This window comes from Primulina tabacum, chromosome 1 (genome assembly GCF_025594145.1).
Source record: "Primulina tabacum isolate GXHZ01 chromosome 1, ASM2559414v2, whole genome shotgun sequence".
Lineage (NCBI taxonomy): Eukaryota > Viridiplantae > Streptophyta > Magnoliopsida > Lamiales > Gesneriaceae > Primulina > Primulina tabacum.
Genome location: NC_134550.1, coordinates 57,179,544 through 57,195,432, shown reverse-complemented (window position 1 = coordinate 57,195,432; position 15,889 = coordinate 57,179,544). Strand labels below are relative to the sequence as shown.

The 15,889-nt window shown below is 35.6% G+C and overlaps 3 protein-coding genes across 8 annotated transcripts; 2 read left to right on the top strand and 1 right to left on the bottom strand.

Moving 5' to 3' along the window:
* The first annotated feature begins 197 nt into the window (after nucleotides 1–197).
* LOC142553478 (serine/arginine-rich splicing factor RS31-like) lies at nucleotides 198–3,035 on the top strand. 4 transcript variants are annotated; one of them, XM_075663760.1, is made up of 6 exons: nucleotides 198–334; nucleotides 454–578; nucleotides 1,786–1,898; nucleotides 2,068–2,291; nucleotides 2,410–2,670; nucleotides 2,787–3,035. In XM_075663760.1, exons 2-5 carry the CDS (start codon nucleotides 473–475, stop codon nucleotides 2,660–2,662), a joined length of 696 nt encoding a protein of 231 aa, XP_075519875.1. In that variant the 5' UTR covers nucleotides 198–334; nucleotides 454–472; the 3' UTR covers nucleotides 2,663–2,670; nucleotides 2,787–3,035. The 4 variants fall into 4 exon arrangements, with proteins under 4 accessions (XP_075519875.1, XP_075519883.1, XP_075519893.1 ...); XM_075663768.1 differs by having other exon boundaries at nucleotides 2,784–3,035; XM_075663778.1 differs by having other exon boundaries at nucleotides 290–334; nucleotides 454–1,653.
* Nucleotides 3,036–5,877: 2,842 nt separating this feature from the next.
* LOC142553470 (putative serine/threonine-protein kinase WNK7) lies at nucleotides 5,878–10,133 on the bottom strand. The gene is made up of 7 exons (XM_075663746.1): nucleotides 9,164–10,133; nucleotides 8,499–8,536; nucleotides 8,163–8,390; nucleotides 7,853–8,073; nucleotides 7,618–7,775; nucleotides 7,141–7,534; nucleotides 5,878–6,903 (listed from the first exon to the last, which is right to left on the bottom strand). Exons 1-7 carry the CDS (start codon nucleotides 9,524–9,526, stop codon nucleotides 6,092–6,094), a joined length of 2,214 nt encoding a protein of 737 aa, XP_075519861.1. The 5' UTR covers nucleotides 9,527–10,133; the 3' UTR covers nucleotides 5,878–6,091.
* Nucleotides 10,134–12,777: 2,644 nt separating this feature from the next.
* On the top strand, nucleotides 12,778–15,078 carry LOC142553457 (protein LEAD-SENSITIVE 1-like). Of its 3 annotated transcripts, none has more exons than XR_012821949.1 (4): nucleotides 12,778–13,280; nucleotides 14,058–14,732; nucleotides 14,921–14,956; nucleotides 15,050–15,078. XR_012821949.1 is itself a non-coding variant. In XM_075663728.1 (3 exons), the coding sequence occupies exons 1-2, from the start codon at nucleotides 13,187–13,189 to the stop codon at nucleotides 14,690–14,692; spliced, it is 729 nt and encodes a 242-aa protein (XP_075519843.1). In that variant the 5' UTR covers nucleotides 12,778–13,186; the 3' UTR covers nucleotides 14,693–14,732; nucleotides 14,921–15,078. The 3 variants fall into 3 exon arrangements, 1 of the variants encoding a protein (XP_075519843.1); XR_012821948.1 differs by having other exon boundaries at nucleotides 15,039–15,078; XM_075663728.1 differs by having other exon boundaries at nucleotides 14,921–15,078.
* Nucleotides 15,079–15,889: the final 811 nt, after the last annotated feature.

Genomic DNA, 15,889 nt, shown 5'->3' with positions numbered 1-15,889 from the left:
TCTGACTCATATTTTTGGGTGAAAAATGGGCTTTGAATTTGAACAACGGGCTCCGTAGAGTAAGACCTTTACGGGACGTATAATTGATTTTGCTGTTGGTTTCAGGTTTAGTTATCAAATAGGCCATATAGGTTATAGCCCAATGGGCTTTTCCGTGTGAAGTCCGTCAACGGAACACTTTGCTCCATCCTCCACGTGTGTCGGGCAACATTAGGGCTCCGATCTCGCAGCTATATAATGTTTTCTCCTTATTTTTCTTAATTTCACCAATTCGGACCTGTTTTAATTGACGGTATGCGCTAGGGTTCTTAAGTTTGTCTTTACGAAGGCGGAGGTAATATGCGTTTTGTATCTTGTGATAAAATCTGTAGGACGATCTCTTATTGGGTTTCGCGTTCGGGAAATTTTTTGTAATGTTTACGACTGTTCGCATCCACTTCTTGTTTTCCCCAGGTCAAATCTGTGAGCTAAGATGAGGCCGATATTCTGCGGAAATTTTGAGTACGAGACTAGGCAATCGGACTTGGAGCGATTGTTTTCTAAATATGGAAGGGTTGACCGCGTCGACATGAAATCTGGTATTCGAAGAAGATTTAATTTGTTTTGCGGATCGATTTATTAAAATTGGAGGCTTTGTCTCTTTAATTCTATTTATTCGTGCCGATTCATAATTTTCTGTTTTGATGTAGATTTTGGAAGTAATTTAAATTTTTTTTATCGAACGATTGAAGTGTTTTTGTACTTTGTAGCACCCGCTGGTGGCTAGGGTAGATGTATCTTTATTGAGGATTTTTGGTAGAACGCATTTGGTGTATGGTTGTAGATACATATTTGAATTGTTTTTTCCCATGAGTTTCGTGATATTTGATTCACACTGATCAGAACAGAGACCATAACCTTTCTTTTTAGATTTGTTTGAACTTCGTGGGACTGGTATGGTAGTTGGTATGGTGTTCTTACCAGTACACGCAGTAGCTGATACCAACAAACAAATGATAAGTTGTGTAATGACATTTGTTTCTTCTGCACCTGAAACCTCAATGAAATCACCCCTCCAAATGTGAGAGTGAGGGAATTCATTGCCTTGAAAAACTGAAAATGAAATGGCAGGGCAATATAATATTTGTCGGGGAAGATCTCCATATTTAAGTGTTTGTTTTGACGCAGGACATTTGCTAAAGGAAATGAGCTTCTATACCGGCTTGCAGTCTTCTCTGAAATAAAAACTTCTAATGCCAAGTCTACCTAACTGCTTATCTGCTCTCCTTATGGCAGATGGAAACATTCTACATATCTGTCACCCAATCCTCCCTTTGATTTTCTTGAATGCTTAAAGTTGCTCTGTCACCAGAATGGTGATGGTGAGGTCTATGAATTCATCATATCATGACTACCTATAATGATAAGGGTTCAATATGTCGAGTTCATCTCATGCCTACCATCACTGATGATAAGGCGTTCAATGAGGTCTAGCTTGCCATTTCTTCCATACTGAACTCTGTGCTCTGAAATTGACGAAGCATGCTTAGCAATGACTACTGAGGCCTGACACAATGGATCTAGCCTTTACTTGCCTACATCATAATTCGTCTTGCTTTTGTTCTTCATGCAATGCCTCTACATCCTTTCATCAGAACCTTCACATATTTGCAGGTGTTGTATGTTATTTTTATTCTCCGCCAGGAAAATTATCCTGACTTAGCCGATACATGTTTTCAAGGCAAGGCCTCAGTGCGATGGTTTTATGCCTCGCCTCTTCTTCTCATGCTTTTTTTCTCCCTGCAGGGTTTGCTTTTGTGTATTTTGAGGATGAACGTGATGCTGATGATGCCATCCGTGGTCTTGACAACATCCCCTTTGGGTATGACAGGCGCCGCTTGTCAGTAGAATGGGCAAGGGTATTCTTCCTTCTAAATAGGTTTATAAATTGTCGTTCACTGGATGTGGATATATGTTCAGCATGATCCAGTTGAAGCTTGTATTTTCCTTCTCATTTTGTTGTTTGGGCTATTTTTGTTTATAATTATTAAGAACATCGTATTATTAATGTTATTATTGTCTCAACAGGGTGAACGTGGTAGACATCGTGATGGGAGAGCAGCAAATCAGAGACCTACTAAAACGCTGTTTGTTATCAACTTTGATCCTGTGCGTACTAGGGACCGGGATATAGAAAGACACTTTGAGCCTTATGGGAAGGTTCTCAATGTCCGTGTTCGCCGGAATTTTGCATTTGTGCAATTTGAAACCCAGGAAGAAGCCACAAAGGCTTTAGAATGCACGCACATGAGGTATGTTTGACAGTTGATTTGGTTTGTGATTGTATCTGTATCTTATAGCTTGACTACTTTATGCTTTCACAATAATTTTACTCCTCCTGTGCTGACAAATTGTATTGTGAATTTGCAGTAAGGTACTAGACAGGGTGGTTTCTGTTGAATATGCCCTGAGAGATGATGATGAGAGGGGGAGTGGAAGAAACAACAGTAGCCCTAGAAGGGATTTTGGGAGGCGTGGAGGTAGTCCTTACCAGAGATCACCAAGCCCAGAGTTTCGTCGGAGTCGACCAAGTCCTGATTACGAGCGTGCTAGAAGCCCAGTATATGATAGGTATAATGGCCCTTCATTCGACAGAGCCAGGAGTCCAGAATATCCAAGATGATACCGGAGGTAAATGAATTCCAGGAAGTACTTGCTTTGTTGCTGGTATTTTGTGGTGTTTTCTCTTTCACAAATATGAATTCCTCGAATGCATGTATAGTTGTTTCGTCTTTCTTTTACAGCAGGTCACCTGTTCGAAGGTAAAAAGCTTCATGGTGTGCTAGGCAAATGGAGGTTGATTTCTTTTTTGACATGGTAGTCTGTAATATTCTACTTCCTTCGTAATGAGAGTACCGGAGACTTACTTGGACTTAATTCCTCCATTTGTATTTCTAATTTAATTGATTCCGATGGTCTGCCAGGATCTTATAATTGGAAACAGTTGTTATGGATCGTGTGATGGAGTTTCTATTATGCATGTAGTTTTACAGGAATCCCATATCTGTTTGATGTTTTATGTTGAATTTTATGTCATCTGAGTAAAAGGTTAGAATAGTGAACAAAGCACTTTTTGAATTGAAAGAAGCTGTGGAGCACGAATTGTTGAGGTTCCATCATGATATTTCAATCTTATTCCTGAAAATATTTTTCAAAGAAAGAATTTACCCTCTTTTCATTTCTCAAAATAAAATCAAATTTATGTAAATCTCATTTTCAATTTTACTCCCAAACATTTTTCTGTAAAAAAGCAAAGGATACGCTTCCAAGTTTCGACAGGCGTAATAATCAATTGAACATTTTCGGAAAATGTTATTTTATGAATTCTAGAATTGTGGTTTTATGAATTTTAGAATATATTGATTGCTAAATAATTCGAATACAATGTAATAGCATCTGTCGAATATGAGAATATCTAATGATATAATATAATATAATACAATATAATATATCCATCGATTTGAACATAATTTTTATAAAATTTGTTTTTTTGTGTTTGTCTTCCAGAATTTTTTTTCAGTTTTTTGAACACACATTACAAGTAGATACAAGTACTCTGGCAATTATTAGGATCTATCGGGTTCAACTTTTCGTGGTCCATGCTAAGTGGGCATCGTCTGCAGTGTAAACTTGTAAGGAACATAAGCACACTACGATACTCACCTATATAGGACTAAAATAGTGTCTTTAAATGTTTTAAAAAATGATTATAGACTTTTATTTTACAAAGTTTTGCAAATTTTTAAAGAGAAAAATCATTTTTTCTAAAACATTTACAAACACTGTTTGATGAACTCATTAATTTTACAAATAAGCTTGCGGGGAAAGGTAGGGGGCTATCTTAATTTTGTTCGGGTTAACATAATGAAAAGTCGATTATTTTGAAGCTAAATGTATATTAGTAATGATGTATTTGAAGACGCTGATTATATAATAAGTTCTGTATGAAATCTACAGTTAATTGATTTAATCTATATAATTAATCGACATATTAATTCTAACAAGTAAAGACTTGAAATCTCTGATTATTGCTAATGAGAAGAAGCTATAATTTATAGGGTTATCTTCTCCAACTTCTTTATTCTCTGTTTTCCACAACATTTTTACTGTTCAATATTAATATTCTGATAATGCATGCATAATTAACTTTACACCAGTCTCTTTAGTTTAAGCTTTCTTTCAAAGTGTAGATACAAGCTTTGTTTAATTTCGCTCGTCTCGTGTAAAATTTGCACAAACTACATTATCATTCAAATTTATTTACTAATGTTTCACCATGTGGATCATTACATATCGATTTACATGAAGCAGGGGAGTCATCAATTTTGAAGTGGAAACACGAAGTTTTTCATGTGAAATCCTTGAGAATTAAAATATATTAACTTTCCGAAATATGTTTGTACACATTGGTTGAAGAGCAACAATATCATTGGACAAGGCAAGGCTACCGATGTTCATAGACAATCTTGAACTTTTCGAGCACAACCTTTCCTTCCTTGTATTTTTCAGAATTCTCGTAAGCTTTTTCGTACTTCCATCCCAGGACCTCTCCACAGTCGCCGCAGCGGACGTCAGCCACCATGTGAAGTCCTGTCATCAGCTGCCGATCTTCTTTCGGCCCCGAAAGTACGTTCGTCGTGTGTGAAAAGAGAAACGCTCTACCCTTTCTAGACTGATTCAGAAAATTGAAAACATATTCATCGGGTCAAAATCGAATAGTTGAAGCTCAACGACCCTCAACTTTCTCCTTTGAATGCTTGTTGATCTTGAGCCAGATGATATTGAAGATGGGTGGTTTTTTTTTTTTTTTTTTTAAAAAAAACGTATGTACTTGAAGAAATTAATGGAGAGAAGACACATATATAATTAAGCATGAATTGCTTCACCTGAAACCCTTTTGAAACGATATCATCATGAAGAGCAACAGGATTCCTGCATCTGTAGCAGCTGTAAAACCTTGGACCGATCAAATTATCTCCCATCTTCCAAATATACGATGGAGAAATTGGATTAAAGAATGTTGTTGTAGGTCAGTGGTAAAGGTTGAGCAAATGGATATCTGTCACCGTCAATATATACATCATCATATGGAAAATATTTTTCTTGCAACAAATTATAATATTTGTTTAACGTGGTACGTACATTCGGACAAATTTATGATAACCAGCAAGAAAATAAATAATCGATGAGGAAAGCAAACGCGGATAAAATAAAATAAAATAACTGATGATTCCGAGCAAGTTAACGGTGTTATTATAATCAAGTAAAATCTCGAAAGTGATATGGGATTATTTAAAGGGTTCCACTATTATAATAAAAAAAATGTCAACAAGATTAAGAAATGACTTGTAAATTGTTAAGGACAATTTGTAGGTAACACATTGGCCTCGAAAATAATTCATGCACATTCGACGGTGATCCAACTTATTTTCATGAAAGGCAATATGGATCATGGTTGTTAACTTTATTGTCCGCAGATAACGATTTGTTTTCCCAAAATTTGGAATGCAAGAGGTCGTCACCATTATAAAGTGCAGAACCCATTGGCCACATAAATCAAACCTCAATTGTTATCTATTTTTAATATGAAAACGTTGGGAAGGTGTGGTGGTGGTGTACCAATTTCATATTTTTCAACTTGAAAAAGTAGAACGTCACGAGGGCAAATGAGTCCAGATCAAACTCGCTAAGTGGACTCGTACATTACCTGACTAAAACATATTTGCTTAGCTCAAATCACAATATCAGTTTTCGAGCTCTTGTCAACAAGCTCAATCTTATAAAAACCCATATTTGGTATTCTGTTTTCTTGTAGTGCATGCGTGGAAAACTGCAGAATAACAATTATGTACAATCTCATAAAACACAATGCAATAGTAGTCTACAAAGGAAGCCGCATCCAAACAAGGAGGTTCCGAAAGGCTCCATCTCTTGCCAACAAAAGAGAAGAAAAAATGCACAAGGACGCTCGTGAGAAATATTCAACCTGAAAATTTTAAAACTCGGATACTAGAAGGCAGAATTATTGAGCAAACTAACCACCATTGCTTGTTCAATGAAAAACCACTTTCTTTTTCGTCATCCATCTCTTCTTGGTAGTCTCCATGGCCTCGTGCCTCATCCTGGAAAGTTCTTGAAACCATTGTTGGTATTGTGTTTCAATTGCATCAAGCTCCAATTTCAAATGAGTTTCAGGATCTGCATCAAGCAGAGTCAAACTCGAACAACTGCTTGTTAGGCTCCCAGCTTTGGAAACTCTTCGTAGCTGGTCGAGCGATGGACATTCTAAACTGCTATTTCCAAATCCATGCATTACACAGTCGTAATATAAATCCCGAAACTCCATCTCAGAGACTTCTCCATCACAATCTTTAGAAACATTCTCATTCTTTATTGAAGAGACTTCACCCATAGCCTCGTAAGTCAGCGATCCATTCGAAAATTTGTTGTTTCTTGCAGGAATAAAACATGGAGACATAATAAATGCTCCATAAGATGACACAAAACTGGAATCCCCGGACAAGTCAGTCTGATCATGTTGTGGTTGCCGACAAATTTGAGGATCCATTTGAAATTCAGATCCATCACCTTGTTTGACCATTGACTCGTTTGGACAATCAGGTGGTGATATCTCCCATAGATCTCTCATCAATGTTAGGCCACTTGCACTTATCTCTCCACTGGAGTGACAATCAAATGAAGGCTTCCAGTTCGGTAAGATTCTTATTATTAGGAAATCAATAAAGTCAGCAATGAAAGCAACATCATGGTCCGCTAACTCTAACTGCTCAACCATCTCAGCTGCAACTGCAAGCGCCGTGTCTGAATCAAGATAGAAAAGAAAATGTATATTCCTCACACGGCCTGCATTAAAAAACAAAAAGCCTCTGAATCCAAATTTGCAAAAGTAGTTTGGTCCTAGTACACATCACTCTTCTTTTAACATGCACCTTTGGATGATTCAAAGAAATTGTTGGTCTGACATAAAATACACTGAGGGAATAAATCCAACAGTATTTGTTATACGGGGAGGGGAGTATTATCCAATGTAGCATTGAGTAGACCAAATAGTTCAGAAAAACTAGGCAATTCCATACTTACCACCCTGATCAGCAATGCGAAGGGTTAATGAAATGGAGTTGTCATCATTTTTCTTCCCCTTCAACCTAAATTCATTGTTATCATGTAAACGTTGAAACTCCAGCACAGAAGAACTAGGGGTCATGCAATTAGAATCTGAACTCACAGGCAGAGTATATTCAGAATCTATATCCATAGAACGAGGACCACAGTTCATTGATCTCACAGAATGAAGAACTTCTCTCGGTATGTGTAATGAATCATGAGGGCTTTCTTTTGCATGGTTAATTTGAAGAAACCGGTCCTTAAGAAGTTCCTTTGCAGATAACCTTTGAGAAGCTGGAACCAAACATTTCTCTATAAATTCTTTGACTTCAGGAGAAGCCACCTTGCCAAGAGAAGCAGGTTTGACACCCTACCAAAATGGTAAACCTTAGGATGCGCTTTGGCATAATCTGTCACAACACAAGATTCAACGAAGAAAATAGGTGAACTTACTGATGTAACTTTCCTATATATTTGAGCTGGATTTTTGCATTCAGCGTAAGGATATTCCAAAGCAACCATTTCCAGCATGCACATTCCAAAGGAATATATGTCAACTAGTTCATTATATTCCTCTTCGTAAAGCTCTGGAGCCATGAATTCCGGTGTTCCTAACAAAACAACTCAGGAAGTAAACACTTCTGATACTGGTCATTTCAGTTGTAAAAGTATGAATATGGCAGTATACCAATGACACTCTTAGCAGTAGGCTGCTGCATGATGATTGCCAATCCAAGGTCCCCGATTTTAACTTCCCCACAGTTACCATTGACAAGAATGTTGTCACATTTCAAATCCCTGTGAATTACAGGCGGGTTTTGACTGTGAAGATAGTCTAAGCCTCGAAGAATCTGCCTCGCCCAATTCTTTATAGCCTTCATATCCACGCTTCTATGCTTTTTACGGTATCTAACAGCCAAAGTACAAAATATTGGTTCAAACAAATACCTTAATGATGCCATTGACAACCAAAAAACAAAGAAAATAACAATGCATACTGTCTTAGGCTTCCAGAGGTGAAAAGCTCGGTGATCATATTAATAGTCTTTTTCTTGTCATCAATCCATGCATCATAAAACTTGATAATGTTTTCATGCTTCATTTGTCTAAGAAGATGAACCTCGGTGTATAATTTTTCCAAATCTTCAGGTGAGCGTAACACATCGTCAATCTTCACTCGGTTCCACGCACATTCTATCCCATCCAGCTGGTCAAATGCCTTAAAACTACAGAAAATTTTCATTCACTAAAAGAGTTTTCTGGCCATTGTCTCTACTGTTGTCAATTAAATTGCACAAGGAAAAAAAAGTGAAGTTCGAGTATTAAATACATACACAGTCTTGAATGCACCCTTGCCCAGGACTTCATTATACTGCAAAAATGAGGCATGAAGGCCAAGTGAGTATACACGTTAAGCGTCTCTAACTCAAAATCAAAATGAAAAGCCTCGGTCACATACATGAGAGTCACAGCTCCAGTTATTTGATCATATAAAGTCAGATATTGAACTTGAATAATGCTATTGCATTGGCCACTATATTTATGAACCGCAATTTTGAAGTCGAATACAAAAAATGAACATCATTTCAAGAAAATATATATTTGAAGTAACTAAATTGACCAAAGGATGAAGCAAAATCCACGGCACTGGAAACTCAATCTGATCGTTTTTAAGATGATAGATACAACAATGGGGCATCCACAAGGACTTTACCATCTGGTAACTATAAGAAAAGATATTAAAAGAATAATGCTAAAGGTACCATAAATACACCGTTCAACGATATTTACATCAATTTTACCATTAGCATTCTCTCTTATTAAAAGGTCCATAAGCTTAACATAAAAAGATATGAATAAGTTGTCATTAGGAGCGCACGCATCATATGACTTCTAAAAAGCAGCAATTTTAAAACAACATAAATTTAACACGAAGACAAACAAAACTAGCACCACGATTGCAAATGCAGAAAGGTGAATAGGTGCAGAATAAGATTACCCGAACGTATCGAGCCCGAGGACATGTCTCCAAATAATCAACATCTGCCTGATCATATCCACAACAATTCACAGAATAAGCTGACAAATTATTACTACAATTTCCTATTGAAGGAGGGAATCCAAAACCCCCGCTGGTTCTCATCACGGTAAAAAACAGCAACAGCGGCAGCAACCACGACAAAAGTAAATTACCAGAAGCAAAAACAACCCAAAAACCAAAGAGAAAAAACAACGACTGCCTAAGAATCAGAGGAGGGCAGTTTGGTAAAAAGAGGTTCGTGCTTTTCCGTCGGAAAATGCCTCTGACGCAGTGCAGCAACAACCGAAAAGCGATTGCACGGGATTGAATCGGGATTGCCATTTCCAATTCTCATTTGTGGTAACGTCTGGAACCGACACATCGCCAAGATTCTTCAAGAAAATCGTTTGTGAGGCTAATTTGCAGAAAGATCCACGGAGACTCGGATTAGAACATGCGCTTCGTGTCATCAACGTGAAACAAATGTCCATTATATTTCTACGACGTAATGCTATAATTCTAACGATAAAAACAATATCTGATCACGATTCATTAGCTCGCTAATTCGTGGAAAAATATATCCTAACACATGAATTTGTATGATCTTTTCGATCCAAACCCAGTTCTAAAAATGAAAAATTTATTTTATGGAAGAAAAACAAAAATAGAAAATGATATTCTTGTCTTTTATGGGGTTGTGGGGTTAAGAGATTACAATAGTAAAGGGGAGAAATGGGAACGAGAAATCATGGGAAATGCAGGAAATTGTGGTAGTTGGGATGAAATTTGAAGGGTATGTAGATGAACAGACGGGATTATTATTATTATCTTTGAAAGAAGAAAAAAAAAAGGGCAAAAAGGAAAATGATTTGAAGCGGAGTAGACGGAAGAACAGACACTTGTGAGGCATCGGGGGCTGTGTGCCGGCTCGCTTCATTATTTGGCCGTCGATCATGTGAGATGTGCTTCTTATTTGAGCAGATTTTTTGTGAGATGGTCTTATAAATTTTTATATGTGAGATAAATCAATCCTACCGATATTTACAATAAAAAATAATATTTTTAGCATAAAAAATAATAATTTTTCATGAATAACTCAAATAATAGATCATGTCTCACAAAATACTACCAGTAAAACCGTCTCACAAAAATTTTTGATATCTAATTTTCTTGGCTTATTATTGTTAGATAGAAGTTAAGTTGATATATATGTTTCTATTTGGAATTGTTTCTATTTATTGTGTTTTAAACATATGTTTTTTTTTGTTGTTATTAGTCAATGATGTCCGATTATTAATCTAACTCGAGATAAGATTTAAAGAATTCTTTAATTTTTTAAATTGAGTTTTCCGGATTAAAATTAAATTAATCTCAAATCATTCAAGATTAATATATAATTTTTTTGAAAAAATGACCACTCGGCATATATGTGGCCCCGTCATTATTATTAATTTATTTATGACGATAATATCTGTAAGCACTCACAAGAATGTTATTAATTATTTGTTTTATAATCTTTAGCGTTTTTTTATGACAGATTTAACTATAAACAGTACATGATTTATTACCACACTCAATACTTGCACATGATATATTTAATTATTAAAGTAATTTTTAATTATTAAAAATGTGGAAGATTACATTATTATAGTAGTTTATTAAAAGTCTCACTTAAAAAATTATGAAATTTGGTTTTTATAAGACGTTTCTTACTATTCGGTCTCTTATATAACCAAATAGTAAGAGGCGTCGAAAAGATTTGCTAAGAAAATTAATTCACTGAGTATCATTTGTGACCTTTTAAGTAAGTTAGCTATTAATTTATTTATGATTTTAAAAGTAAGGGTCCATTACACATGCAAACAGAACGAACTGCTCACGACTTATTTGGAGCTCGGCTCCATAAAAAATTCGTTCGATATCGTTCGATAAGATTATCGAGCCGTGTTCGAACTTAAGCTCGTAAGTTCACGAGCTTGTTCGTGAGCTCAAGCTCGGCTAGTTTTTGTTGAACTTGAGCTCAATTAGTTTGTTGAACCTTGAGTGTACAATAATAACTTGTATTGCTTACATCGAAATTTGCGAGTAATGGAAGTGACTGAAAAACTATAAAATGAGGAGTTCATCCATTTAAATTTCCATAACTTAGTTGAACATTTGGCTAAGAGTATTCGACGAGCTCGAAAACGAACTCGAAAATGATTTTGTTTAACTAGCTCGAAAATGAGTCCGCTTATCGTGCCGAGCTCGAGTCAGAGTCGTTAAACACAATAAACGAGATATTAACGAATCGAGCTCGAGCTATTCGCGAACTTCATAATTTTAAAACAAACCGAGCTTGAATCTCATGATAAAAACTCGAATAGCTCGAGCCTATATATACATTATACGAGTCGACCTCACGTCTGACATTATTCGACTCAGTTCGTTTATATATATAATTACACATGATTATTAATTAATTAGTATAGGAGGCATGCATGTTATATATGCATAACAACAAATCCGAGCTATAGTCTTTTGATTCGGGTGGAATGTTGAACATGATATGGGGTGGTTTAATTGAAGCTGAAGAAGACGAGGATAATGAAAAATATATTTTGTCGATTATAAATAAAATTAAGAATAAATGATCAACAAATTCCAAACAATATAGTTTTATTTGTGTTAGTTAATTGTCAATTTTTTTGAATTACATTGAAAATTGATACTAATATATGATATTTGAATATAAAATATTTAGCATTAATATATGATTTTTTATCACTTAAACATATGTAACAAATTTTTGTATTAATGACGTGTCTTTTCTCGAATGAAATAGACACAAAACTTTAAATATGATAATAATATATGATATTTGAGTACAAAATGTTTCAAACTTGGTACTAGTACATGATTTTTGAATACTCAAACATGTATAACAAGTGTTGATATTAATGACTCGTGTATTTTTCATATGAAAATCAGTACAAAACATTTAAGATATAATACTATTATATGATATTTTTAGTACAACTATTTCAAATTTGATACTAATATGCGATATTTGAGCACATAAACAAATGTATCAATTGTTGATATTAATATAGTTTTTCTAATTTTATACTTAAAATTTTATTTTTTGTGCTGATCTAAAATAATTACTACTCAAATATCATGTATTATTTCCACATTTTTTTACGCGGAATTTCATAAACACATTTGAACCCAAGGAGTACAAAAATATATATTTTGTGTGAATCAGAGACCGCATAATTTTTTTATTTGACAGGAAGTGAATACAAATACAATTATGCTGATGGAGATGTAAAAACAAAGTCTCCCTATAATTAATGGTATATTTGTAATTTAGATTTGTTTCAATTCCATAGTTAAAAAACTTCAAGGGGCAAAATGGTTTTTGCACAATTTAATAGTTAAAAATTAAATTTTGAAAAGTTCACATGCTAGAAAGTCAATTATTTAAAAGTGGGTTATCATAAATTCGTCAAAATTAAATTTGTTTATATAATATTATTTTTTAAATAAAATCATGTTACGAAGGGAAGCATATATTCTATGGCACATAAATAAATATAGTATGGAGGAATAGTGGAATACCAATGGCAATGGAGAGAGCAAGCTTGCCTTGGATACCAATATCAGGAATCTGAAATTTGCTTACGCCAGCCCAAATGGAATGGGTCCCCTCCAATGTCCAATGCCACGAAACTTAACTCCAAAAATCAGAAAAGAAGAGGAAGAAGAAGCCGAAAGGGCCCAACACCAGTGGCCAGTGCTACGGAATTCAAGTCACATTTCTTTTTGCTGCGAGGGTTGTTGAGCAAATAATTTGACAAACAAATCGCATCCTCCACGTGCAAATTATCTTGCAATCCACCTTCTTTTGAATAGTGAATTTGTAGAATTGGTGGACTCTGTCTCTGTTTGATATCCAAAAAAATTTACGTCTTTGTGGGGGTTTAGCTGTAAAATTGATTCATTTTTGCGGCAAGCGAGATGGGTTTGCTCACAAACAGAGTGGGGAGAAGCGAGATCAAACCAGGGGATCATATTTACACTTACAGAGCAGTGTTTGCGTATTCTCATCATGGTTGAGCCTTTTGTCTTTGTTTAACTTTTTATATTTGTTCTAGTAATTATTGTTGTGTACATCGAAGAAACCTACATTCTGGGTTTTATATCTTTGATCCAATTGGAATCTTTTTGGTTGTGCCTTACTTGTTTTGTCTATATTTCCATCTCATTGTTGTGTCTGTCTATCTTCTTGTTTTGCATACCAAATTTTGACATCCTGTCTGCAAATTTTGATACAACGCATTCGTCGCTAAGGGTTCATTTAGACCTTAAATTTGGCAGCCTTGATTCAGAAATTCGTGAAATTTACAGAGGCAATAAGGAACTGATATGCATAGTTTCTACTGTCTAATATCTGCCGTTTGATATATATATTTTCCAATGCTAATTTAATATAATAGTTCGTCTCAGAAAGTTTTTGCTTCTTGAACTCCTCTTTGTCTATCCTTCAAAGGAAGAAACTTAACTACTATATCTTATTTGTTAAATGTTTCTCTGTGCTATGAACTTTCAATGTGCTGCTCGCTGTTTGAATTCAGCTGCATCGAAGTAAAAGCTAAGATGTTGATCTTACAAATTGTTTATAGATTTTTCCAATATTGTGTAGGCTTGATGTAACTTTTCAAATAAAAATGGGTACTGTTATATTTAAAAGCTATATATTTTGTCGACGATCATGTAGATTAGTCTGTGTGAAAATCATCTGTCGAGTCTTACTACTTGAACTATTGGTTTGTCTGTGTAACAGGTGATTAGTACTTTGTTTTGACCCTTCTAATAACTGATTAAACAGGTATCTATGTCGGGGGTTGCAAAGTAGTTCATTTTACCCGTGTTGGAACCTCTTCCACCTCCAGTGATGAACAATACAGCGACACTGCTGAATGTCCAACTCCTGACTGTGGGTTTAGGCAGCCAAATAGTGGAGTTGTCCTCTCTTGTCTTGATTGCTTCCTTCGAAGTGGTTCCCTTTACTGTTTCGAATATGGAGTGAGACCATCCATTTTCATAGCTAAAGTTCGTGGAGGCACTTGTACAACTGCAGCATCTGACCCAGTGGAAGCAGTCATTCATCGCGCGATGTATTTGCTTCAAAATGGATTTGGGAACTATGACGTGTTTCAAAATAACTGCGAGGATTTCACCTTGTACTGCAAAACAGGACTACTGACGGTCGATCATCTAGGGGTTGGAAGAAGTGGGCAAGCTTCTTCTGTCATTGGTGCACCATTGGCAGCTCTTCTTTCTTCTCCCCTAAAGCTTCTATTGCCTAGTCCAGTTGGTGTGGCGACTGTTACCGCGGGAATGTACTGCATGAGCAGGTATGCTACTGATATTGGTGTGCGGACTGATGTTATTAAGGTACCCGTGGAAGATCTGGCAGTGAATCTTGGTTGGGCAAATGGTGAAGGAGGTACAACAACGTGACTGCTACCATTCCACTTATTAGATGACACCAATTTCATTGGTTAGTGTCGGATATATTTCTTTTCACCATAAAAAAGTTGAGGACATAATGCATAGCTGGTGTGGTTTGTGCTATTGGTAATAGAAACTGCTATTTGTGCTGTGAAGAGTTGTTCTTTGGACTTTTAGTCATATACTCTGGTTATTTACACCGTTGTGAACTTGTTGAAAACTATTTGGGTTGGACAGAAACCAAACACACGCACGCGCAAAGTGACACACCTAGTAAATGCTTCGACTTTTGGCATTTCTTATCTTTTCTTTCCGTTCATGGTTATTTTCTTAATTTCCTCCCCTTTTGGCTAAGATTTGTTTCAGTTCAAGTGTTGTGGCACATGAGAAGACACGCATAACAGTTTTGAGCAAATTTATTTAGCTTATTGGAACAATTATCAAAATGCAAAGCATTGGAATTTTTTTAAGCAGACCAATGACATGGGCTAGAGATTGACTTCCATATGTCGTGGCTTCACGAATCCACATATCTGGATTTAATAACAAGAGGTAGTACTCTGTATACTCGATGCCCTTTTTCCGAGTATATTTAACCATGAATTTTCTGTTTCATGCATAGGAGGAATCCATTTTGCTCGAACTGTAGTTTCTCGCTCTAGTTTATTCTGGATATTATTTTTTCTAAAACAAATATGTATATTCTATCTTCTATCAATTTGATTTGAAAAAGCTTTGAGGTGTAGATCAAGTCAACGTTAATCTCAAACAAACTAAGTGGACATCAGAAGAAGGCTAGTCGCTTTTTCATGCAGCTATGTTGTTGCTTGTTTCTCATCTATACACGACTGGATCTGTATTACTTCAAAAACTTGAGTAACATAGATATTTGAGTATATTTTTTGTATATCTAGTTAAGAAACAGCATCCAAAAACGCGAAAGTTTCAGTTCATCGTCACATCTCCATCGTCTGCCTAAAATAATTTGATATTTCAAGCTTTTTTTTGGGTTTCCCTGTCTTTTATATATATATATATATATATATATGAATCATGATTTTAAATATGTATATAGTGTTGACATTCCCAACTAATTTTCCTCCTACTCTCCCATAAGGTTGAATAGAAACTTGTTAACGTGATCGAGAAACCTGATTAGGTGAAGCTAGCATTTGGTTGAGGCAGGTTATATATATATTAAAATTG